We start from the raw sequence: 25889 nt of genomic DNA on the forward strand, positions 1-25889 counted from the left end.
CAAAGTCGACTACTGAAAATCCAATTTTGAGCATAAGAAAAATGCGCTAAAACCATTATTAGATGTTGTCACCTAAGTTTTAAATTTTCAACTTTACTGTACTTTTGCAACAAAAACTGTAATTTTTTTTGGTTGTTTCATAATTTCCCTTAAAAAACGAAGAAAATAAGCCATTAATCATTAAATTCTGATAACTATAAGTGGGGTAAAATTGCTTTCAAAAAAGTTCTCATAAAAAAAAACACTGTATATTGTATATATTTTTGCTCAATATATTCAATGTATAGCCAGAAGTAAAATGTATTCATCTAAAAATTCTTTAAAACGATAATCTAAAGATGTTTATTTTCTTTTTTAGTAGCGAAGCTACTCTATAATTCACTTTGTCCGTCCGTCCGTCAGTCAGTCCGTCCGTAACGCTATGGGGGAAATGGGATTTACTCAGCTCCTATAAAAGATAGAATGCTGAAATTTTTTGACAACATTCCCATCATTAAGGAGCACAATTGACTATAAAACATCATTGGCGTTCGGACCGATTTTTAGCAGGTTTTAGGCTATTTTTATATTTTTTACATTTTTCTCCATATCTTTAGTGTTTATGGTCCGATTTTCAAAATTTTTTCAGTTTCAGATATCAAAATTAAATTTCCCGTCGTTTAAATGAACAACTATGAAGGCCAGACTGCCTTTTTAGCAGGTTTTAGGCTATTTTTATTTTTTCACATTTTTCTCCATATCTTCAGTGTTTATGGTCCGATTTTCAAAAAATTTTCAGTTATAGATATCAAAATTAAATTTCCCGTCTTTTAAACAAAATAACTATGACGGCCAGACTGCCTTTTTGGCAGGTTTTAGGCTATTTTTATATATTTAGCACTTATTTCCATATCTTCAGTGTATATGGTCCGATTTTCCAAATTTTTAAGTTAAGGATTAAAAAATTAAATTTGTTGTCGTTTTAATAAAACAACCATGACGGCCAGACTGCCTTTTATCAGGTTTTTGGCTATTTTTATATGTTTTACATATTTCCCCATATCTTTGTTTATTTTGATGCAATTTTCAAACTTTTATGGGATATCAGTATCAAAATATTTTTTCCCATTGTTATAAGCATCTTTGATATAATTTACGTATTCCCATCGACGATTTTTTTGTGCTTCGTTACTTATGGATGTTGTCATCCTTGTTTTCCATTTAAATGACTTAATTAAACAACTTTCCTAATTATTTTTGAGAATCGCCTTGAAATTATATAATTTTAAGCTTCATGTTTATTCAAAACAATACCCTAAAATCCTCTAAATGTAATAAATTGTGGTGATATTTTGTAATATTGTTATATACTTAAACCTTTTTATTATTCAATAAATAATTAAAAACATTTTCTTTCGTTTTTTAAAATTATTCTAATTCTCCTTGAAAGCACAACTAAATCAATGAAGCCGTTAAGAAGATCTTTAACTACAAAAAAATAGAATTAAATTATTAATATATATTATTTATTAAAGTATTCTTTTATTTAACAATATACATATTTTTTACAGTAATAATCTATTTATTTTGAGTTAAAATGTTAATGATAATATATTTATTTTACATTGAGATTTTGTTATCACAATACTATTTCCAGTATGGCTTCGAAACCGATTAATATCTGCTGGATTAGAACCGGTTCTTAGCCATACTGAAAACTCATGTATAGCATCGTTTTACAGACAATTTGCCACGAACATTAAAATATAACTCAAAAAATCAAACTGTTTTGTTATAATGGGCTTGGGGTTTAATCTTAATTTTTTTATTTTTATATCCGCGGAAATCTGTCTATAATACAATGTAATAAATAACTATTTTCATATTTTAGTTCTTGTTTTTAGTTTATTTAATAAAAGCTTTGATTCTATAACTGAGTATTCTTTTGCTTTGTAATCAAGCTTCTTTTTCAAAATTTTAACAATGGCACATTGAAAAATTTCTAATAATAAAACATAAAATGAAATGTATCTTTATATAAAACTAACAACAGGATGTGTTTCTGTGATAAAGATATCGCTAAGCTTCGGACAGATATGGTTCTCCTTTACAGTGAAGCTTCTCATATGTCCGGGGAAGGTTTATATATATTTTAGGGAAGGGTACCTCCACCCTCGCGAGAGAATCACCCCTGGAAAAAATTGCCAATTTTTTACTTTTCATTTTGAAACTAAAATGACTTATCCCCTCTTATCTCAAGTTTCACTAGAGGCCTCTAGGGGCGTATTCACTAGTATCTTATCTGGCAGCCTAATAAATCAATAGTTACGGATCTATTGTCAGTTGTGATGACGGACAGATATAGAATTTCATAAAGCAGCTTCGATAATAAAATTTAGAATTACAAAATAAACACTGATTACTTCTCAGAAAATACTGCTGTGCATTAGAAATTCAAAATACAAAGCTCATTTCGAAAGAAGGGGATTGCATTGGATAAAGATAATATAGTTACATACGCATTACATAGTAATTTGTCTGCCGTAGGGCCTTACTAAAAGCCGTTTCTTCATTCCCTTTTAGTCGGCAAAGTCAAAACGTCGCCCACTAAATGATTCGACGGATTCCAGTTGCAAGTGTGCTGTCATATTTCTATGAAACGTGTGAGTAACTGTTTCTTTTTCACAGATTTTTAAATCTAAATATTCAGCATTAACAGTTTTTTTATATAATATCACAGGTTTGAGATCACAACAAGATAAAATAAAATAATATTTAAACTATTTTCGATGCATAAGTTGCTGGGCTCGGCACCTGCCAGCCGTTACTAAGCCACATAAATGATGCCATTTGACAGCTTATTTGCGGTTTTTTTTCGGCTAGCTGACGGCTGCAAAGACCTAATAAGCTGTGTAAATAATATAGTTGTGTTATTTTTGTTAAATGGGTTAAAATGTATATTAAAATGTAAATGTTATAAAAAAGCTATTATGTATTATAGAACAAAAATGCATTAAGGTGTACTAAAGTTCAATTTCGAAGAGCTGGAAAGTGTCATGTGTGCCGTCATTAAAATGCGTCTGTTCTCCATCTCTTTTTTAAGGGTTTTCTTTTCCACTTCTCCACTCATCTTTAGATTTATTTTTATGACGTCACAAATAACATTTTCCAGCGCATCTCAATTTCTAAATTTCTAGATATGTATATTTTAAAATCTGAAAGTCTTGAAATAAATCAAATGGTTCTTTTATTTTGGTTTGATTTTCTTTTTTTGTACTTTAAAATGTTAGTTTCTACTGTAGATGTAAAAATAAGTAAATTTTTAATGAAAATTCAGTTACCCAGCATTAAAAATGTAAAACTCTATAAGCAGATTTAAAAAACAAATACAAAAATAACAAACAAGATTTGGATCTAGGGCAGTTTACGGTAAAATGTCCCTTGTAACGATTATATCCAAAAAAATCTGTGAACTGTAAAGGCTGCTTACGGCCAAACAGTGAAACGTATAGATTATGTTCGCACCAAATATCAACCGACAAAAAGGGCCTACAAATAATCCGGAATAGTCAATATTCAATAAAGCACAGTCATCTCGCAGTGTACATAAATGCGCGAAAAAGGCTTATTTTACACGTTTTTCCTTCACTAAAGTTTCCCTGTGAATCATTGAATCTTGCCTATTCCAAATTATTTAAAAGGCTTTTTATGCCGCTCAAAACAGTGTGCGGGCAAGATATGTACGTTCAGCCGTTTGGCAGCTATCAGCCTTTATAGTTTTTTTTGAGATAATCGTTACCAGGAGCATTTTAACGTGAACTGCACTAGATCCCAAGATTTTTAAAATCAGACGCATAAGTAGCATGGAAGCATTTATTTATCACAAATAGCGAAAGATATGCCTTCATTCCGTTAATAGTTCATTCCGTTATAAGTTCATTTCCCAAAAAAAGTATAATTTGGTAGTTTGGCAAGTTTTATCCTTAAATTCTTTTTTAATGTTTGAAATAGTTGGATACTTAAATTTTTGTTTGGAGCAGTCGGATCCTTAAATACATTTGTCTGGAATACTTGAACAGTGGTCAACTTTCTTATCTGAACAACCCTGAGTCTCGTAATATTCCTGAAAATTTAATCATAATTGTTTTTGGTCAATTCGTAGCTTAAGATCTCGTAAATTTCTTCAATTCTTTTTAAATATATTTTAAGCTATTAGTAAATTTGAGGTAGAGGGGTAACTACTCTTTAATATTTCATATAATAGGTTTAAAAAAAAAAAAAAAACATGACTACCTTGATTATACATGAATTTTCTACCACACATAATCTCATTACCTAAAACAAGTACCTAATTATCATTAATTATCAAAATAAACTGAATTACAAAATATCATCTTAAAAAATTTGGACTTCGTCCATGTTCAATATACATATAAACTTTAAAGTTCTTTTTAAATGCTATATCTATTCACTCGCGTTAATAATTTTTTTCGGCGCTTATGTATGTACGTAATGTTGCAGAAAAATCATTTATATTTACAAAAAAAAAGAGCTTAAAATTTTATGCTTTGAAAATTATCTAATACTGACAGCTACACACAGACAGACAAACAACCTGGTACTTTATTATCTTTGCACTTTAATTTAAAATATTTAAGAATTGAATTTATGTTTATAATGATGTGTAGCTTGAAAACATTATTAATAGAAAAGTTAATTTATTTACCTAAGCATATTTAAATATAACTATTTTTGCAGAGATTTGTTTTGACAAATTTACTGGTTGTAAAATGGCAACGTTTCTTCCTTACCGTTGTTCTTTGTGTACACTTGGATTTTATCCAATCGGTCCACTGGCATCTTAACGTTTGATCTTCAACCTCTCGCCAACTAATAAAATAAAAAGTTATTTTAAGAGATTTTAAGAGATAAGACAAAGGATGATATATTTTTTATGAATCCCCAATAACAGTTAACTAAAATACAACTTTTATAAATGGAATTTTTTTAAAGTTTAAGATTGCGCTGTTGTTTTCAGAAACTTGAAACTGGTGTAATTTATAGACCAATGTCTCCTCCTGTATAAGCAAGAATAAATTGACAGATAATTTTGTCAAACATATTTGATTAAAGTTCTAAGGTTTTTCTGACTTTTAGTTTAGAACACATATTTTTAAAGTGAAAACAAAATCATGTTAAAACATGAAAAGTCATATTCATCAGGTCCTGGTAGGACTTTAAAAATATGTATAAATATGCCAAAATCTGCTCTCTGACCGAAATTATCCCGCAATGTAAAATATACCTGTTAAAACAAGGTTGGTCCTGATAAACCTCCAGAAAAGTGCTATTTCTTTCCGCGCTTCGACAACAGTACGACTCGGCTTCTAAAATGTAATTTAATTTTAAAGATATAACAAGATTAGTTTTTATGAAATCTTTTGCCTAGGATGAATAAAAATTTCATTTTTTAGCCAAAAATGTTTTTTTAACTAAAACAACTGTTATGATTGGCCAACTGTTTGAAATAGGTCAGTCATACAATTGGACACATACATGCATTTAACCGCTTACTTACAAGCAAAATCAAATTAGATAATCAGATTAAAAGCTGCACATCTACAGATATTTAAATACATATAAAAGAATGTTTTTTATTCATTATTATTTGTTTTATTATTCATCATTAGACTTACCTCCAGATGAAAATAGTTTGAGGCTGGCCGGGTTGGATAGTGTCCTCTCTCTATGCCTGAAGAATAGACAAATAACATAAAAATGGCAACAATGGCGGGGACCCCCACTAAATAATCAAATAATCAAGACTAAGTACCCTCCTTTAATTGGTAAATTAACGGTGACCCCTAAAATGGTGGGTCCACGCATTACGTGCATGACAGATATCTCGAGTTTTTTCCGTCTTAATTTCTTACGACTTTTTATACAGTTTTGTATTGTGGGAGGCGTAGTTAGACAAATTAGTTGGGGGGGAAAGTACCAATTCAACGGTGGGCGTTCATTTCCGCATGCTATCACTTCAGCATATTGTTTCATCAATACACAAAAGCAAATTAAATTAGAAGGGGTATACAGTAGTGGGTATAATGGATCTAAAGGGATAATGATAATAAGACAATGGCCGATAAATTAATATATACCCCAATGATGATACTTAGAATAACCCCTTCAGTAGATTAAAATTTGTGGTTGAAAAGTGTGAACAATCAACCTAATGAAGCAACCAATTTAAATTGACCCAATCCCCAAAATTGTTAAGCCAACTAATGAAAAAACGTTATTTTAAAACTTTGGGGACTATTGTCATTGCCCACTCTTTCTCTGCTGTACAAAGTTTATACTGTGTTAACAAGGACAAAAGGGATGAAAAGTAGAAAATATTTTTTTTCATGAAATAAAAGAAATATATTTTTTTCATTAAATAAAACAAATATATTTTATATATCAAAATATTGTAGATCCTAAATAAATTGAGTTGATTAATTTAACACATCGTATTATAGACATCTTTCCGTGGATAATAAGTGAAAACAAGGTTCCAAATGCCTGAGCTAACAAAACTGGCGCTAATCTTATGATATTTACTTTAATACTCATGTAAAATTTCTGTAATATTAATAGTAATAGAGTAGCCCCGCTACTAGAAATCATTTTGTTTTTTACCAACTAAGAACTTACGGCAAATTTTCAGATATTTAAATTAATTTTTTTAAAAGAAATAATAGTTGATTATTAAAATCTCTTCTTTTCCAACTTTGTTTTAAAAATTAATTTAAATACTAAGAAGAAAAAAATAATTAATCTTGTGTACTTTCTTTAAGAGAAATAATTCTTTAATTTATACATGGGAACGTTTTATGGGGGCGGTTCAAAAAAGTGGTTTATTCACCACCAATAATTAAGATTTTAAAAAAATAAAAATCTATATAATAATGTATTTTATATATGTTATAAATTTAATTCCTTAGTAACGTTTATTTGAACAGTTACAAGCAACTTTAGATCAAGTATCTATTAATTTGAATTCGTTCGCATGTGTTCAAATAAGTTCGTATCAAAGTGAATTATGTTTACAGGAATAAATTTAGTTGAAATATGGATCTTGAAATTGTTGACGAAGTTTATCTATAATTTGAAATGTCTGTCAGCTTGTCAATGTAACTTTTTTTCTGCTTTTATTTTTAATTTTTATATTTTTTGTATTTTCCTCAGAGTTTTTGAAACAGAGTGACAGATTAACAGGTAGAAAAACAAAGTGAGTTACAGAGTAGATTTGCTTTAAAAAATGTGTTTATCTGCCAACATTTTAATTTTGTTAGTGAGTAAATAAACATTAGTTTTTTAAAAGCAAAGATTTTCTATAATTAGGGTCTGTCCGTCTGTATGTGAGTTTATCATTATGGGACAGTTAGCTATTCTGGTTAATTTATTTGAAATATAGGTGTTCAAGTCAATTTCAGGCTCCAGGTATGATCCTGCAGGTCGTGATCCTCCAGGTCTCCAGAATGATTTAAAAGCCTACTGTGACCGCAATTTTTAACATAGAGCCTTCAAATTTTAAACTTAAGCTTTTCTTACACGCCTACATAACGTATCAAAATTTTATTAAGATCCGCCGTTTTCCCGCTGACCGCCGACTGCGTTGGCTGGCAGGTGCCAAGTACAGCTGCGGCCGCAGAAATTTATGTTTTGAGATTTCTAATATAAAATCTATATAAATATAAACATTTTCTGAAAAAAATATTTTTCTAGCTTCAAAGATAAAAAATGAAAATTTTAAGTAGAAAAGGACTTAAAAACAAAGGTTGTTAAATAAAAGGGTGAAGAAAGCGAAAATTGACTTAGGTTCAGTTATAGTCGGAAATTCATTATCCAACAAGGGCCATGCACTGAGATAATAGAGAAGGGGGGGGGGCGTTGAGCCCTACCCCCAACCGATAAATGTGCGGCAAGGGGCTCCAGGTTCAGGTGCTGCAGGCTGGAAGGTAACTTCTGGACAGGTATAAATGAAAAAAAATTTAGTTTTAAGAGTTAGAGATCAACTTATTCAACCAAATATGCATCTTTTGGGATTTCATGAGCATATATAAAGAAAAAATAAAAATCAGCCTCCAGGTTCAGGTCCTGCAGTTCTCCAGGTGAATTCTAGACAGGTAAAAACTGAAAATTTTTAATTTTATAGTTAGAACAGAACTTATTTAACAAAAGTTTCTAATTTATTGATGGTATGAACTAATTTGAAGAAAAACTTGAAATCAGGCTCCAGGTTCAGGTCCTACAGGCCTCCAGATAAATTCTTGACAGGTAAAAACTGAAAATTTTTATTTTTGAAGTTAGAACAAAACTTATTTAACAAAAGTTGCTACTTTATGGATAGTGTTAACATATTTGAAGAAAAATTTTAAATCGGGCTCCAGGTTCAGGTCCTACAGGCCTCCAGATAAATTCTCGACAGGTAAAAACTGAAAATTTTAACTTTTAAAGTTAGAGTATAACTTATTAATCAAAAGTTGCTACAATATAACTAGTATTAACCAATTTGAAGAAAAATTTTAAATCAGGCTCCAGGTTCAGGTACTGCAGGCCTCCAGTTGAATTCTGGACAGGTTAAAAACTGAAAATTTTTACTTTTGAAGTTAGAACATAACTTATTAAATTAAAGTTGCTACTTTATGGATAGTATTAACATATTTGAAGAAAAATTTGAAATCGGACTCCAGGTTCAGGTACTGCAGGCCTCCAGGTGTATCCTGGACAGGTAAAAACTAAAAATTTTAACTTTTAAGGTTAGGGCATAACTTATTTAACAAAAGTTGCTACTTTATGGATAGTATTAACTCATCTGAAGAAAAATTGGAAATCAGGCTCCAGGTTCAGGTGCTGCAGGCCTCCAAGTGGATCCTGGACAGGTAAAAACTAAAAATTTTAACTTTTAAAGTTAGAGCATAACTTATTAATTTAACGTTGCTACAAGATGACTAGTATTAACCAATTTGAAGAAAAATTTTAAATCGGGCTCCAGGTTCAGGTACTGTAGGCCTCCAGGTGAATTCTGGACAGGTAAAAACTGAAAATTTTTACTTTTAAATTTAGAACATAACTTATTAAATCAAAGTTGCTACTTTATGGATAGTATTAACATATTTGAAGAAAAATTTGAAATTGGGCTCCAGGTTCAGGTATTGCAGGCCTCCAGGTGGATCCTGGACAGGTAAAAACAAAAAATTTCACTTTTAAAATTAGGGAATAATTCATTTAATAAAAGTTGCTACTTTATGGATAGTATTAACTCATTAAATTAGGGGTATTGTGTCTACTTGTTGGAATTTTACCACAGTTAGAGCAGTGTATTTCCTGCAGGCTTCCTTTAGTGACTGACCTGTTGACAATATGTTTTTTTTATTTTAGTCAATTGATATTATTTTTTTTGCAGATATAATTCAAAATGTAACAAAATGGTTGGATTTAACTTGAACCTTGAGCCCGATTTAAAATTTCTCTTTGAATTAGTTAAATAGATATAGTTCTAACTCTTAAGTTAAATATTTTAATTTTTACATGTCCAGAATCCACCTGGAGGCATACAGTATATGAACTTTGAGCTCGATTTCAAATTTTCTTCAAACAAGTTAATACTATCCATAAAGTAGCAACTTTTGTTAAATAAGTTTTAACTTCAAAAATATAAATTTTCAGTTTTTACCTGTCCAGAATTCACCTGGAGGCCCCGCAGTACCTGAACCTGGAGCCCGATTTTAAATTTTTCTTCAAATATGTTAATACTATCCATAAAGTAGCAACTTTCTTTAATAAGTTATGCTCTAACTTTAAAAGTGAAAATTTTTAGTTTTTACCTATCCAGGGTCCACCTGGAGGCCTGCATTACCTGAACCTAGAGCAAGATTTCAAATTTTTCTTCAAATGAGTTGATACTATCCATAAAGTAGCAACTTTCTTTAATAAGTTATGCTCTAACTTTAAAAGTGAAAATTTTTAGTTTCCCCTATCCAGGATCCACCTGGAGGCCTGCATTACCTGAACCTTGAGCCAGATTTCAAATTTTTCTTCAAATGAGTTAATACTATCCATAAAGTAGCAACTTTTGCTAGATAAGTTATGCTCTAACTTTAAAGGGAAAATTTTTATTTTCTACCTATCCAGGATCCCCCTGGAGGCCTGCAGTACCTGAACCTGAAGCCCAATTTAAAATTTTTCTTGAAGTTAGATAATACTATCCATAAAGTAGCAAATTTTGTTAAAGAAGTTATGCTCTAACTTTAAAAGTGAAAATTTTTAGTTTTACCTGTCCAGGATCCACCTGGAGGCCTGCAGTACCTGAACCTGGAGCCCGATTTAAAATTTTTCTTCAAATTAGTTAATACTATCCATTAAGTAGCAACTTTTGTTAAAGAAGTTTTGCTCAAACTTTAAAAGTTAAAATTTTTATTTTTTACCTGTCCAGGATCCACCTGGAGGCCTGCAGTACCTGAACCTGGAGCCCAATTTCAAATTTTTCTATAAATTAGTTAATACTAATTATAAAGTAGCAACTTTTGTTAAAGAAGTTATGCTCTAACTTTAAAAGTGAAAATTTTTATTTTTTACCTGTCCAGGATTCACCTGGATGCCTGCGTGACCTGAACCTGGAGGCTGATTTCTATTTATTCTTTATATATGCTCATAACATCCCAAAAGATGCATATTTGGTTTAATAAGTTTATCTCTAACTCTTCAAACTAGTTTTTTTTTCATTTATACCTGTCCAGAAGTGACCTTCCAGCCTGCAGCACCTGAACCTGGAGACCTATCAAACAAATTTTAAATATAAGGAAAATACACCCCAAAACTAAACTTTTTTCCCAAATAACCTATCCTCTCACTCCTAAGACAAGGCCTATACTCCCTGTTTACGCAAAAGTGTCAGATCCGCCCCCCCCCCCCCACATATCAATCAAACAACAAACCTTTTGATTTCATGAACTTTTTTTTGTAAGGCTCTTGTGACCGCAATTTTCGACTTAGAGACTTGAAATTTTAAACCTAAGCTGTTCTAACATGTATACATGACATATTTAAATTTCATAAAAATCCAGCGCCGTTTTCTTACCGACTTTTGTCTGCAGCGTCCGGAAACTGCCAAGTACAGCTGCCGCCGCCGAAATTTATATTTGGGATTTCTAATATTATCCTATTATATAAAGTAGAAAGCGTTTTTTGTCTGTCCTGAAGGATCTCGCTAACTGCTAAACCGATATTGTTCTCCTTTACTGTGAAGCTTCTTATAGGTCCTGGGAAGGTTTTGAACTATTTTTGGAGAGGGTTTCTTTACCCCCCTCCCCCCAAAACTATTTTTTAACTCTTTTTAAACGCAAATTTAAAATGGGATAAGGTCGACTTTTCCCCCTCCTACCAGTGCCCCTAGAGGCTTCTAGGGGTGTAGCCGCTAGTATATACATAAAGGTAAACATTTTCTGAAAAAAATTCTTCTTCTAGCTTTAAGAGTACAGAAATTACAGCCTTTTGAAATTTCTAAGTAAAAACGGCCCTAAAAAAAGCAAGGTTGTTCAATAAAAAAGTAAAAATTACTTTGATCCACTTATTGTCGGAAATTTAATATCAAACAGGGGACTTGCACAAAAATTTCTAGCCGTCTAGCTCTAGTAGAAACCGAGATAACAGAGTGAACGTTCAATCCCCCCCCCCCTCCCCTCGACCTATTAAGGTCAATAAAGGGGACCAACCGATAAAGGTAAAACATAGAGTAAATTCGCTACTAAAAATAAACTGTAAAGTCATCCTAGAATTAATCAAAATTTTACTTAGTTTCTTGCGAAGAAATCTGCGATACCGTCGCTAATTCTTAAAATTATTATCTATGCTTTTGTCATACAAAATTTAATTCTTTAATAATTTGTATTAAATTTAAATATGGAATGTAAATATCATAAGTAGAAATTATTTGTTTCTATCAATGCGTTGCAAAATTTTAAGTTCGCCAAATTTAAGATATGTCAGAGAGCCAGACCCACCATTTTAGAAGTCACCAAATTAACACTTGAATCCACCATTAAATTTAAAGATGACTTTTTAACTTGATACTTCCTTGTCTATTTTTACTAAAATTAATTGGTAATTCCAATGGATACCTGAATTTTAAATCAATGCCATCTAGATCATTTGCTTCGCACTCTAAGGAAATTTGCAAATCTTCTGAATCTTCAAACTTAAATCTTAAAAATTAAAACATATTTTTTATAAACATTACTAATAAAGTTAATAGAAAAATGTCCAAGGGGAGATAGTATAGGGGTGTCCCCCCCCCCCACACACAAAAAAAAGCTTGCACGCGTCTTGCTGGTAACTGTTATAAAGTTGCTTCGCTTTGCAGACTGTAACGAACAATAAAAGAAACCTTTACGTAGGGTTTTAAATTTATAGCTTTATTATAACTTGCCTAAATTATCTATCAGAGCTATCCGTTATTTGTGAACATACTGACGGACAAACTGATTGATTGGCACCTAATATATTAATGCTTCGACTTTATTATTACCTGTTAAACTCTGGAGACACACATTTTCTGCCAAATTGAGTACACGTTCCCTAAATTTTTAAAAATGGATACTTTTATTTCCGGAAGGGGTGGGGTCCTTTTAGACTTCAACTATTCGTTCGATAAGCATTAGTCGTTCTACAATTTAACTGAAATTGACAACCAGCCCTTTGAATTAAAAACATTGTCTTTGATTTCTGACTGCTAGGTTATAGCTGGTAATTGGCTGAGACATTTACCTGCTCTTAAAACTGAAATCACGCTACGAACACAGTAGATTTAAATATTATTTTAACGTCTCTAGTACGACGACGCGGCATTGCCAGCCCCTCTCCCCACACACAAAAAAAATTGGAACCTCTCAAAATATGTTTTGACTTCGCGCCATTGCATTGTTTAAAACCATTGTTTTTTCTTTTTTTAATTCAGATAAACTTTTGACAACCTGGGCACCTAAGTAAATTTTTAATGGCGACTTACGAAAATTTTTCTTTGAAGCTTTGCTACTAAAATTTATTATTAAACAATACCTTTACACAAATATTTTCAACGATAGAACCATTGGAGAAAAACTTCTTCCCAGACAAACAATCTTTTTCATCCACAAGATAGTCTAAACAAAATTAATATCTAACGTAGAGAGGTAAGAGGATGCTTAAAGAGATTCTTTGCATCTAAAAATTCAGTTAATATTGATAATTAAATCTTCATATTCTATTTTTTTTTAAATATGAAAAGAAGCATACGTTTGAAAGCTCATGAATAAATAATATTATCTAATTTAATAAAAATATAAATACAAAGTCAGCTTTAGAGTAGATACGCATTTGTAACAGATATATTACTAAATATTTTAAATTAAAAATCACGAAACCTTTATTTCCAAAATACTTGTCGATTTTCATTATTAAATCAAAATAAATATGTTTCTCGTATTCATTCGAATCCGGTGGATAGGAACCGGTTCTCATCCATACGAAAAAACTATGTCTAGCATCGTATTATATCCAGCTTTCTAGGAATATAAAAATGTACAATCATAAGATTAAAACCAGTATTTTTAGCCCGTGCCTACGGCACCTAGGGGCTAAAAAACTGGTTTTAATCTTATATGTGTACATTCTATATCCGCGGAAAGCCGTTTATAATACGATGCGAGAAATAACTATTTTATATATTTGATATAAAAAAAGTTGAAACCGTGGCATAACAAAAAACATTACAAGTGTTGCTTTTTCTGAAATTGTTTTGGGCAACCTAATACCATTTTCATTCCACAAGAGTCGTGCAATAAAATGTTTGGTATACTAGAGGGTTGCTTGATTAAATTGACCTTAACTTTCACCAGCCGTTGGCAAATTTAGTTTAAATTTCATACAATACTAACCTCCAATATTTAATTTTGGTTGTCTGGTACAAGAAAATAAACTCTCTACGTCAGATAAAGACTCTTCTCTTACAATGGATAACTAAAAAATATCAATTTGTTTTTAGGATTTTCTCTTGCAGTGGCATACACAGGGGTTTTGCCATGGGGTGAGCGAAGTGCTCCCAAAAATATTAACACCTTTCTTACGATTGTTTACAATCTCCCTACAACCATAATTTATCTTTGTCTTTCGGCCCAGGGAGAAAGGGAATATTGGGCTGTGTATTACACTAGTCCCCAAAGTTTTATGATAACGTTTTCTTATTTGTTGTCTTAACAACTTTGTGGACTTTTCTTTGAATAGTTGGTACATTAAGTTGAGTGTTTAAACGTTTAAGCCAGTAATTGTGATCTATAAAAGGGGTAATTTTGCGTATTATCATTGGGGATGTACAATGTATTGTACATCAATTCATCAGCCATTGTCTTTAGATATCTGCTTTGGACCTATCACCGTAAATATCTTAAAAATTGAAACTTTTGCTTATCAATTAAAAACTAAAATCATAAAAAAAGAATACTTCGGTTCGCAACAAAACATAAAATGATTTCAAAATATTTTGAATGAATTATCTTGACATTGTTTCGATGTTAACATGCTAAAAAGAAAAAAAATATGATGAACATATAAAGATTTACGAGGATAATAATACACTGTGGGCTAGAATTGAATCAAGACAAAAGTAAGTGCCGAGCCATGGGACCAATGTATGGTGAAAATAGACATAAAACCATGATGATTCCAGGTAAAACTAAAATATTTCAGCGGGGTCTTTTTGTTTTATTTCAATTTTAAGTTCTGAAAAAAAATTGAAAAAAATATGAAAATCATTAATAAAAAACAAACAAAAACTGTTTTTCAAAATTTTTTTTCACTAAAAGATACAAACAACTTATATACATACTATAAGCTTTAAAAAAATCAAAATTTTCAAATTTAGGACTGCCTTTCCAAGGTTAGAAGAAAAATCCTAACAACGAATTCTAACATATTTCTGATCAACATAGCAATAAAACGTCTTTTGCTAAATCTTTAACATCAAAATTAAATAGCACTTACTAAAGACTTTTTTTCATTTAAACTTATACTTTTTACATTATTTAACTTTTAAGATTGTGTTTTTTTTAAAGAAAGGTTGCGTGATTTTTTTCCTCATAATTAATTTATCTTAATATGCTGCATTATAAGTGACTGACATTGTAGGCTGTGATGGATTAGAAAACTCAATACCAGTTTTGTTAGCCCAGGCCATCGGCCCCTCGGGGCCTACAAAACTAGTTTTAATCTTTTTATTTTTATTTTACTATCTGCTAAAAGTTGTCTATAATCCCATACAATAAATAACTATTAAACATACCAATTAAAGTGAAACAGGGATCTTAAGGGATAAGACAAAGGATGATAAATTGATTACTCCTTCTGTAGATTAATATTATTGGTTAAAAAGTTTGGACTTTGCATGTTTGAACCATCAAATCATTAATCAATTCATAAATTATCAAAAGGATGAGAAAATGTGTTTATAAAACTTTGGATATGATTTACAATTCTATGTCCAGTTCACTCCCTCCCTCCTTCGTTAAACATACACTTATATATAGACAGAAAGACATCCTGTTACTTTTTGTCTAGAGTTTTAGGATCTTTTGTTCTATCATACAAATTATTTAAATATCCTGTTTTGAAAAGCAGAATGCCGTTTTAAAATTTATTTTGCTAATTATAAGAGGGAGGGGACATTGGGATGTAAATCACACCAGTACCCACGTTAGCTCAAAAAAATTGTGTACTTTTACTAAAATTAATGGAATGGTTTCAAACTAATATTTTACAAACATATAATCAAACAATAATTTTACATAAGACAGTTAGGGAGTTGAATCCATTTTTATAGAAGCAGAAATATAATCTATGATTATGGTTTGGACCCTCTAAAACTGTAATCTACCTTTCTACTTTCCCCTCTCTTGGTGAAGATATCTTCAACGCCGATACGATTTTTGAAATGTAAGATTCTACTTTCCCTTCTCTTGGTGAAGATATCTTCAACGCCGATACGATTTTTGAAATATAAGATTCCACTTTCCCCTCTCTTGGTGAAGATATCTTCAAAACCGATACGATTTTTGAAATTTAAGATTCCACTTTTGCCTCTCTTGGTGAAGATATCTTCAACAAGAGAGACAAAAGTGGAATCTTATATTTCAAAAATCGTATCGGCGTTGAAGATATCTTCACCAAGAGAGGGGAAAGTGGAAGGGTAGATTACAGTTTTAGAGGGTCCAAACCATAATCATAGATTATATTTCTGCTTCTATAAAAATGGATTCAACTCCCTAACTGTAAGAAATGGTTAGTTTCCTTGTCATAATTTGTATAAATCTACATGTATCACTTTATTGTCCTTTGTCTTATCCCTTAAGATCCCTAAAAGAAAGAAACAAGGATGACAACATCAATAACATGGATGAGATGGGAATATGGACAAGCAGTTTAAAAAAGAATTTCTTTAAATCCTGAAACCTTTCTTGCGTATTTTATAATTTTAATATTTATAGACCTTGACTGATATACAAAGTAAATTGTTTAGGGAATCTTCACAAAAAATGCAACCGTCTGTCTTGAATAGCTGCTATACAAATTAAATTTCCCCTGAAAACAAACAAAAACAAAACTATTCAAAAGTACCCATAATTGTTAAGTCAAAGAATAAGAAATGTCTTTATAAAGTTTGGAGACTAGTGTATTAAACAGTCAATTGTCCTCTCTATTTCTGGGACACATTCCATATAAGTTTCATTTTAAAAAACCTAGAATAAACAAAACAAAATATTTTTACTAAAATATAAGCCAACGAATAATAAATTATTATTATAGAACTTTTTAGACTAGTGTTATAAACAGTCCAAAGCCCCTTACCTCCCAATGTATGATAAATAATTGATTTTATACATGATAAATACATGCAAATCGGCAAGAAGGGAGGAAAAATGTGACTGTTTATTTGTTTGTGTAGCCATTGTTTGGACCTAAGTAGTAATGAAGAAGGATGAAACACTTTTGTTTAGCCACTAGGGCTATCAAGCTCCACGCTCAAGTATATTATACCTTGACCCGCTGTCTTAAGTGAGCTACTCTTTATTACCTCACCCTCGCCGAGTATGGCATGTGACTATAAATTATACTGGTACCAAAAGTTTTTATAGACACGTTATCTAATTAGTTAACTGGTCTTTTATTAAATCTTAATTGGATGGTTCAAACTAGCAGTGTCCACACAAAAGAAAACTTTTCCTATTTCTAAGAATCTTTACAGTTCTTATGTCCCCTTCTTCCCTGTTGTTTTGTTGTTTACAATTATATTATACTGATAAATAAATCCTTCAATTTATGAAATGGTAGATTTAATATGGATCAAGGGGACATTGGAATGTAAAATTTGCTGGTACCCAAAGTTCTTTATAAATATTTTCTCATTCATTGGTTCAAAAACTCTGGGAACTTTATTTTTCATCTTGATTGTTTGGTTTATACTATTAGTCTTGGTATGTTTTATTGATAATTTATGAATTGATTAATGATTTGATGGTTCAAACATGCAAAGTCCAAACTTTTTAACCAATAATATTAATCTACAGAAGGAGTAATCAATTTATCATCCCTTGTCTTATCCCTTAAGATCCCTGTTTCACTTTAATTGGTATGTTTAATAGTTATTTATTGTATGGGATTATAGACAGCTTTTAGCAGATAGTAAAATAAAAATAAAAAGATTAAAACTAGTTTTGTAGGCCCCGAGGGGCCGATGGCCTGGGCTAACAAAACTGGTATTGAGTTTTCTAAGCCATCACAGCCTACAATGTCAGTCACTTATAATGCAGCATATTAAGATAAATTAATTATGAGGAAAAAAATCACGCAACCTTTCTTTAAAAAAAACACAATCTTAAAAGTTAAATAATGTAAAAAGTATAAGTTTAAATGAAAAAAAGTCTTTAGTAAGTGCTATTTAATTTTGATGTTAAAGATTTAGCAAAAGACGTTTTATTGCTATGTTGATCAGAAATATGTTAGAATTCGTTGTTAGGATTTTTCTTCTAACCTTGGAAAGGCAGTCCTAAATTTGAAAATTTTGATTTTTTTAAAGCTTATAGTATGTATATAAGTTGTTTGTATCTTTTAGTGAAAAAAAATTTTGAAAAACAGTTTTTGTTTGTTTTTTATTAATGATTTTCATATTTTTTTCAATTTTTTTTCAGAACTTAAAATTGAAATAAAACAAAAAGACCCCGCTGAAATATTTTGGTTTTACCTGGAATCATCATGGTTTTATGTCTATTTTCACCATACATAGGTCCCAGGGCTCGGCACTTACTTTTGTCTTGATTCAATTCTAGCCCACAGTGAATAATCATTAAAGAAAAGCTAAACAATTTAATTAGTCAAGAACATTCACAATAATAGATTTACAGTGCTTATAATTTTAAAGAAGCAGGATTTTATATAGAAATCTAAAAAATATGTAAATGACAACAGTTGCAAAAATCAACTTAATAGGATAATTATATTAAGTATACAATTTTAAAGTATTTCAGAGTCTTAAATTTAGATCATAGCTATCCGTTATTTCATAACGAATGGATATTTGTTGAAAAGCTTCGTTTTATGAATTATCAACATGAAAAATTTTTAAAATTCTTGTACAACATTTAAAAACTTACAAGATGCATCAATTTGCATTAATTAAAACAAGAAAGATCAACTACAAAAATAAAAAGAAAAGAATTGTTGAAAAGAAAGTGTTAAAAATATCTTTCTGTTTATGTTTGTCTGTCTGTAATGCAGGATCTTGCTAAAAATTTGACCAATATGGTTCTCTTTTACAATGTATCTTCTCATATGGACCTTTATAACAATTTTATGGAGGGTACCTCCACTCTCCGAACAGAAGTCGTCTCTTCTTCCTTCTTTTTTACTTTTTTCTTAAAAACTAAAATTTAAAACAGGGGGGGGGGTGATAGGTGGGTAGCCGCTAGTTATATAATAGTAATGAACAATTTTAATAAAAGCCATATAGTTGACAATGAAATTCATTGCAAAAAAATACATTGCTAATTTTTCAGCCATGACCTTTTTCTATTGTCTAATTGATTTAATAAAAATTGTATGTAAACAAGCGTTTTACATAGAAGTATTTATCTATAAGTGCACCCTCAAATGTTAAATAAGCATCTAACATATTATCAGAAGATGGTGTTCCTTAATTTCTTACGCTTTCTCAGCACATGTTAAAACATTTAAACAAAGCTCTTTGTTTAATCCAAAAAGTTCTAGAATGAATATACAACTATTAAGTCATGTAATGATGAAACAGGTCTTTCCGTGGAATTTTAGGGAATAAAGTAATCCTAATATATTGCACCATTTTGAATTTAAAAAATCATTAAATGTCTTAATAAAATTTAAACTTAATAATATCACACTATAAGAATTAGTTCACAATTCATATCATATCTGACGATGACATTTTAGCAGTAAAATATCAGTCTGTCTTTTTGGCTGTCTGTCGGAATCCGACTAATAAAGTTATATATTTTCTGTTATTGCTGCACTACGCGTGTACATTATATTCCTTGTTTAAGTCGATTAGATATCCTTTCATTTGAATTATACGACAAACTCAAATAATTAGCTAGCCATAAGACATTTCCAGTTTTATAAGCGAAGCTACTTTATATGTGACCACGCCTGTGTGTCTGTCTTCAAAAAGTGCAAAATCATCTCTCTGAACCCCTCTTAAAATAAATATAAGGGGGGTGGCTTGTGTGCTCTTTTTAGATCTGATTTAAAGGATGGCCCCGCAGGGTACCGATTGTATAGGCTATACATAAAAACATAGAGAAAAAACTTATTTTTTATCTAAAAAATAATGTAGGGGAGATAAAAGTGCTTAATTTACATGTGGGAAAGCAACGATTCGCTCCTGTTGGACGAAATCGTTCTTTTTGCATATGTCACTGTCAGCGCAGGCCAAACCTATTTTTCTTTGTTGAAAGGATTAAATTATTATTAGGTGACGTAATTTAAAAAATGAAAATCAATATGGTTTTCCACAGAGATAAAGGGGTAGGACAATGGACATATTTTATAATATGCTTTGAATACAAACATTTTCCACGAAAAAAAAGTTTTTTTTTCTGAAGCCTAATATTTGGATAACTACTGAATTATTTCAATTCTCCATCTTAGAGAAGTTTCATATTGTTCTATGGATGGTGTTAAGCTATTTTTTTCAGGTTTAAGTCTTGGGATAGTTTTAGGCTATTTTCTAGCAATGCCCGACCCCTTTAAATAAAGATTTTTAAATGCTAGGGGCGAAACTGCTTTTGACAATTATCAGAAAAGTTAATTAGTTTAATTCCTCCCCATAATAACAAAGTTATGATTATGAATTCATAGGTATCTAGTTTTCTATTCCTAAATCTTTAAATATATATGCATCTCCTTATAAGGACTTGTTTTCAGTAGTTTATTAACGATTCATGATTTGATATGTATGCAATTTTTTAATTTATTTTCTAATTTCATCCTGGTTTTTTAAAAGCGAAGCTTTTCTATGATAAGGGTCGGTCCGTCCGTCCGTCACGGATAGCTTTTTTTGCTAATTTAGACATGTTAGAATTGTCCTATTGATTTCAAACTTAGCATGGTGATTCCTGTAGTAGTTAGGTACGATTTAGAAAGAGTAGCAACTAATCATTACCAGAATGTCCGTACGTCCATTTTAAACATGTTGATTTTTTTACTTTTTTATCAACAAATTTTTATGCGATCTAATAATCCGATTGATCTGATTTTTAGTATACTGATTCCTGGGACAACAAAGTACAATATTATAAGCGAAGCAACTCTATAATCAAGTCCTAAAAATGTAAGTATGTATATAAACATTATTCTGCATCAAGCAGTTTTTCACCAATTTTACTTACAATTTTCCTTCGACATTTATACATTTATATTCTGATTATTCAGTTCTGACACTATACAAGTGTTAGTGTCCGTTTGTCCTACCGTTTCAGTGCTTCACTTTTATGGATGTTGTCATCCTTGTTTATATATATCTTTAATCTTTTAACAGAGCAGCTACTTTATAATCAAGTTACTTTTTTTTCATAAGTTATAAAATGGCATAATATTTATTTTTTGACAATACACTTTTATTTCTTTGACTTTCTTTAAAATTAAGATTGCAATATGACCTTACCCTATCCCCTCCCCTGACCATAGAGTAACGTATAGACCAATATATGAGGACTTTATTAGCAACCTTTATTCCCCTGTCACAATATCCACGTATTATATTAATCCATTTTACAAAGGTTCTTTACCACATTTCACAAAGGATCTAAAGGGATAAGACAATGGCAGGTACATTATGTATACCTCTAATGACGATACACAAATTTACCCCTTCTGAAGATTAAAACTAGTGGTTGAAACGCTCAAATTCATGAACCAATCCATCACAATTCACTAAGAGTCCCCAAAGTTGTTAAGCCAACGAATAAGAAAACTTTGGGGAGTAGTGTAACAAATAGCCTAATGTCCCCTCCTTCCCTGACATATAAAAACTACAAATTTGTACATTTATCTTACCTTATTTTCATCAATATGGAAAGATAATTATCATACTTGGTCTGGTATGGCTGTATGATCATCAGTATTGGAACACTAGCATCTATCCATGTATCTTACCTTATTTCCATCAATATGGAAAGATAATTATCATACTTGGTCTGGTATGGCTGTATGACCACTAGTATAGAAACACTAGCATCCATCCATTTATCTTACCTTATTTCCATCAGTATAGGGACACTATCATTTATCCATGTATCTTACCTTATTTCCATCATTTGATAGAAAGTTGTCATACATACCTTATTTCCATCAGTATAGGGACACTATCATCCATCCATGTATCCTACCTTATTTCCTTCAGTATAGAAACACTAGCATCCATCGATGTATCTTACCTTATTTCTATTAATGGAGAGAAAATTATCATACTTGGTCCAGTCTGGCTGTCTGATCATCAGTATAGGAACACTTGCATCTATCTATGTATCTTACCTTTTTACCATCAGTATAGGAACACTAGCATCCATCCATGTATCTTACCTTATTTCCATCATTTGATTGAAAGTTGTCATACTTTGTCCAGTCTGGCTGTCTGATCATCAGTATAGGAACACTAGCATCCATCCATGTATCTTAACTTATTTCCATCAGTATAAGAACATTAGCATCCATCCATTTATCTTACCTTATTTCTATCAATGGATATAAAGTTATCATACTTGGTCCAGTCTGGCTGTCTGATCATCAGTATTGGAACACTGGCATCCATCCATGTATCTTACCTTATTTCCATCAGTATAGGAACACTAGCATCCATCCATGTATCTTACCTTATTTCCATCAATGGAGAGAAAGTTATCATACTTGGTCCAGTCTGGCTGTCTGATCATCAGTATGGGGACTTTGGCATCCAAAACTGAAAACAAAAAAAATAAAGAATTTCAAGACAATTGCGACTGCCGTTAGAGAAGTTTTAGAGCTTTTAAAATCATTATGATTTTTGGGATACAAGAGTTCAATCATAATAATTATTTGGGAATTTAAGACAATTGATATTCATCCCCAATGATATTAAACCAACGGACCCCTTCTGTAGATTAAATTATAGGAGGAAAAGTTTTAATATTTAAGGTAAGTAAAACCTAGTTATGATTCATTGAATTACACACAGTTTTTAAGCCAACGAATGAGATATTGTATTTTTAAACCTTGGGTACCAGCATAATTTACTATCACCTTTCTACTTGCATATTTTTGCAATAGCAATAGGAGAGAGAGTTTCGTCCAATGAAGAGAGTAAAATAAAGGTGCTGTTTTTGTGCTGTTGTAATAATTGCAGTCATAATAACTTTCAATGTAAAACATGTGTGGAAATGAGTGCACATCTAGTTTTCTAGAAGAAATATGGGGCAACAAAGAAATCATTATGCAATTTTTTTCAACACTTGTTGAAGTAATTATTAGTCAGATTAATCACGGGAATTTAGGGACAGATAAATGGAAAATTATTTACCGGAGTTTAAGTATAAAATAATAAGTTTGAGTATCTCCTGTTCAAGATTTATTTATACAAAAAAAAGGTTGGTTTTCCTTTATTATTATCTTTGTATCCTACATATCTATAGAATGGCTACAATCAATTTAATAACCATAAGTAGCTATAAAAATCGTCATTATTATATTTTATACGATTATTCGAGATTATTCGATTCGGGGAGTTACCAATAAAAGAAATAATGGGCCATTTAAAAACCAAAATAGAATAATTGCAAAAAATGTAAATAATGAGCATCCATAACTATGAGTCAGACATTATATTAAATGATGAACCAATTTATCTTACTCATTCATTTACTTTAAAAAAAAACCTAATTAGACCTCGAGGCAATTTTAGTACAAGGGCAATTTCTTGTTTTCGGGATATTTTGTATTGAAGAATGGAACATTGAAATGTATAGCATACTTTTACTGGTACTCAAAGTTTAATAAACACACGTCTCATTCGGTGACTTAATAACTGTAGGACACTTAAATTAAATCTTTAATAGTTTGTACAAACTAGCAGTGTCCAAACAATTTTCCATATATTTTAATCTATAGTAGGGGTTATTTGTTTATCACAATTGGAGGTGTACAGTACATCAATGTATCAACCATTGTCATATTTCTGAAGATATCTGGAATATTTAGCAAAGATGATAAAATAAAATAAGCGTTTTCCCTAGGACTTTAAGAGGCTCTATTATTAAAGAGAGCTAGATCAGTCAAGCAGTTATTGAGATCTTTTGGTCATCCTGTCTCTCTTATAAACAATTTTAGCATTCAAGAAAGTTCCATTGCTAAGATTGCAATTGTATCAAGTTTAACTCGGTGTAGGTGTATTATCCAAAAATAAAATTAGGTGTGCACTCGATTCCACATTTTTTGTATTAATAGGTGTTCATTTATTTCCGCTTATTATAACAATTGCAATAAGTGTTCCAAAATAGAAATAATAATCCAATTTTTGGTCAATTCGTTCATCCAGTAGGAGGAGATGGGATGGGGTAAAGGGGTAGATAGGGGGTATCGTTATTTTTGTCAGCTGCGAGTATCACTTTATAAGAGTACATGAAAAATCTGGTGCAACATCCAAGTAATAATATATTGATTTTTGTGATACATTTGTGGAAGTAAATGAACACCATGAAATGCAATAATACCTAAAAGTACTCATTTAAATGACCATAGTATTGCATATACTTGAATTTAAGGACAATTAAACGTGTAGAAACAACGCCTCCATAAGAAAAACTGCAATTAATGTCTCTTAAATTTATTAGGATGTTTTTAGGCATAAAATTTCTTTAGATAAAGGAAGGTTGTGAGTAAGCTGGCTGTCTCCCCCTCAAACATTTAAACTTTTGTTTTCAAATGGATTTTTTTTAAATGAAAGATTCCAATATTTCCAGAGCTGGATCTTTAAATCATTTCAATGGTGCGCCAAATCGGGGTGCGCCGAATTTCAGCCAATCACAGCGCGGCATTTCGTAAAATGCAGTGCTCTCATTGGTGGAAAGTTGGCTCACCCCGATTTGGCGCACCATTGAAATGATTAAAAGATCCAGCTCAGGTCTCATTTCTCTTAGATAGGTTGACCTACCCTTTTCTATTTTAACTTAGAGGTGCAGCATACTTTTAAACTAGACACTTCTAAGTTCTGTTACTTATCTATTAACTATGCAATACGCAATTCGTCAGCAATTATCCAAGGAGGGAGGGACAATGGGCTGTTTATCGAACTAGTCCCCAAAGATTTATTATAACGATTTCTTATTCATTAGCTTAACAACTTTAGGGACTCTTTTTGAATTTTGATTGGTTGGTTCATTAAGTTGAGTGTCCAAACGTTTTCAACCACTAATTGTAATCTATAGAAAGTGTAATTTTGTGTATTATCACTAGGGATGTACAATAATTTATCGACCATTGACTTATCCCTTCAGATTCCTGCACATATCGTCAGTTAAAAGTGAAATTATCAAGTTTTTCTTCCAAGAACCAAACAGACTAATGTTACAAAAATTTATGTTCATCTTAAAAAAATTTAATTTGTTTTTTTTTATATTCTAGTTTTACGATGATTAGATTCTTCTTTTTTTGAAGCGAAGCTTTTCTAGAATTAGGTTCGGTCCGTCTGATCGTTAGTTTTTGACGTATTAGAAGATGTTGGGCAATGTATGATGATTCCTGTATAATTTGGACAGTATATAACGATAGGGGGGAAATGTGACTTTCTCGGCTTCTATTGCAGTTAGACTGCTAAAATATTCAGTAAAGATTCTTATAGCAATCTTTAAAACAGTTTGTTTTGTCCGTCTGTCTATCAGTCATGCTTCAAAATATTTCATTGTTTACTTATCATATTTTTTCTCTTTTTTTTTAATTGTTTGCTACCATGGATGTTGTCGACTGTGGTTAAGGATATTTCAGATTTATTGATTACGCCGTAATTTTGAAAACAGATACAAAATGACATTATTCACTGCTAAAGGATTTAAATGAATGAGTAAGCTCAATTAAACAGAAATGCAAAAAATTGAGCATGAATAAATCTAAATTCTAAAATCCTTAAAAGTTTTGCATTAAATTTTTTTCTTTCGGGATAATATTTATGTTTTACTATCTTTTTACTGCTTGTCTTATTGACATTTTTTAGTTGCAAAGCTACTCAACAATTTTTTTGTACGTCCATTTGTTTGTCAGTCAGTCCTTAATGCTATGGTAAA

The 25889-nt window shown here is 31.0% G+C and overlaps 1 protein-coding gene across 1 annotated transcript in view; it reads right to left on the bottom strand.

Annotated features, from left to right (window-relative positions):
• Window positions 1-3978: 3978 nt before the first annotated feature.
• LOC145323014 (uncharacterized) overlaps window positions 3979-25889 on the bottom strand; it is a 43134-nt gene continuing 21223 nt past the window's right edge. The window contains exons 28-37 of the mRNA XM_080165401.1: window positions 22452-22537; window positions 13938-14019; window positions 13081-13163; window positions 12551-12600; window positions 12144-12227; window positions 5676-5731; window positions 5285-5366; window positions 4791-4869; window positions 4273-4314; window positions 3979-4102 (exon numbers count right to left, since the gene is read on the bottom strand). Coding sequence (XP_080021527.1) covers window positions 4028-4102; window positions 4273-4314; window positions 4791-4869; window positions 5285-5366; window positions 5676-5731; window positions 12144-12227; window positions 12551-12600; window positions 13081-13163; window positions 13938-14019; window positions 22452-22537 — 719 coding nt within the window. The 3' untranslated portion in view covers window positions 3979-4027. The remainder of the gene's footprint in view (window positions 4103-4272; window positions 4315-4790; window positions 4870-5284; window positions 5367-5675; window positions 5732-12143; window positions 12228-12550; window positions 12601-13080; window positions 13164-13937; window positions 14020-22451; window positions 22538-25889) is intronic.

Source organism: Acartia tonsa, chromosome 6, assembly GCF_053477335.1.
Source record: "Acartia tonsa isolate MP-2025a chromosome 6, ASM5347733v1, whole genome shotgun sequence".
Classification (NCBI taxonomy): Eukaryota; Metazoa; Arthropoda; class Copepoda; order Calanoida; family Acartiidae; genus Acartia; species Acartia tonsa.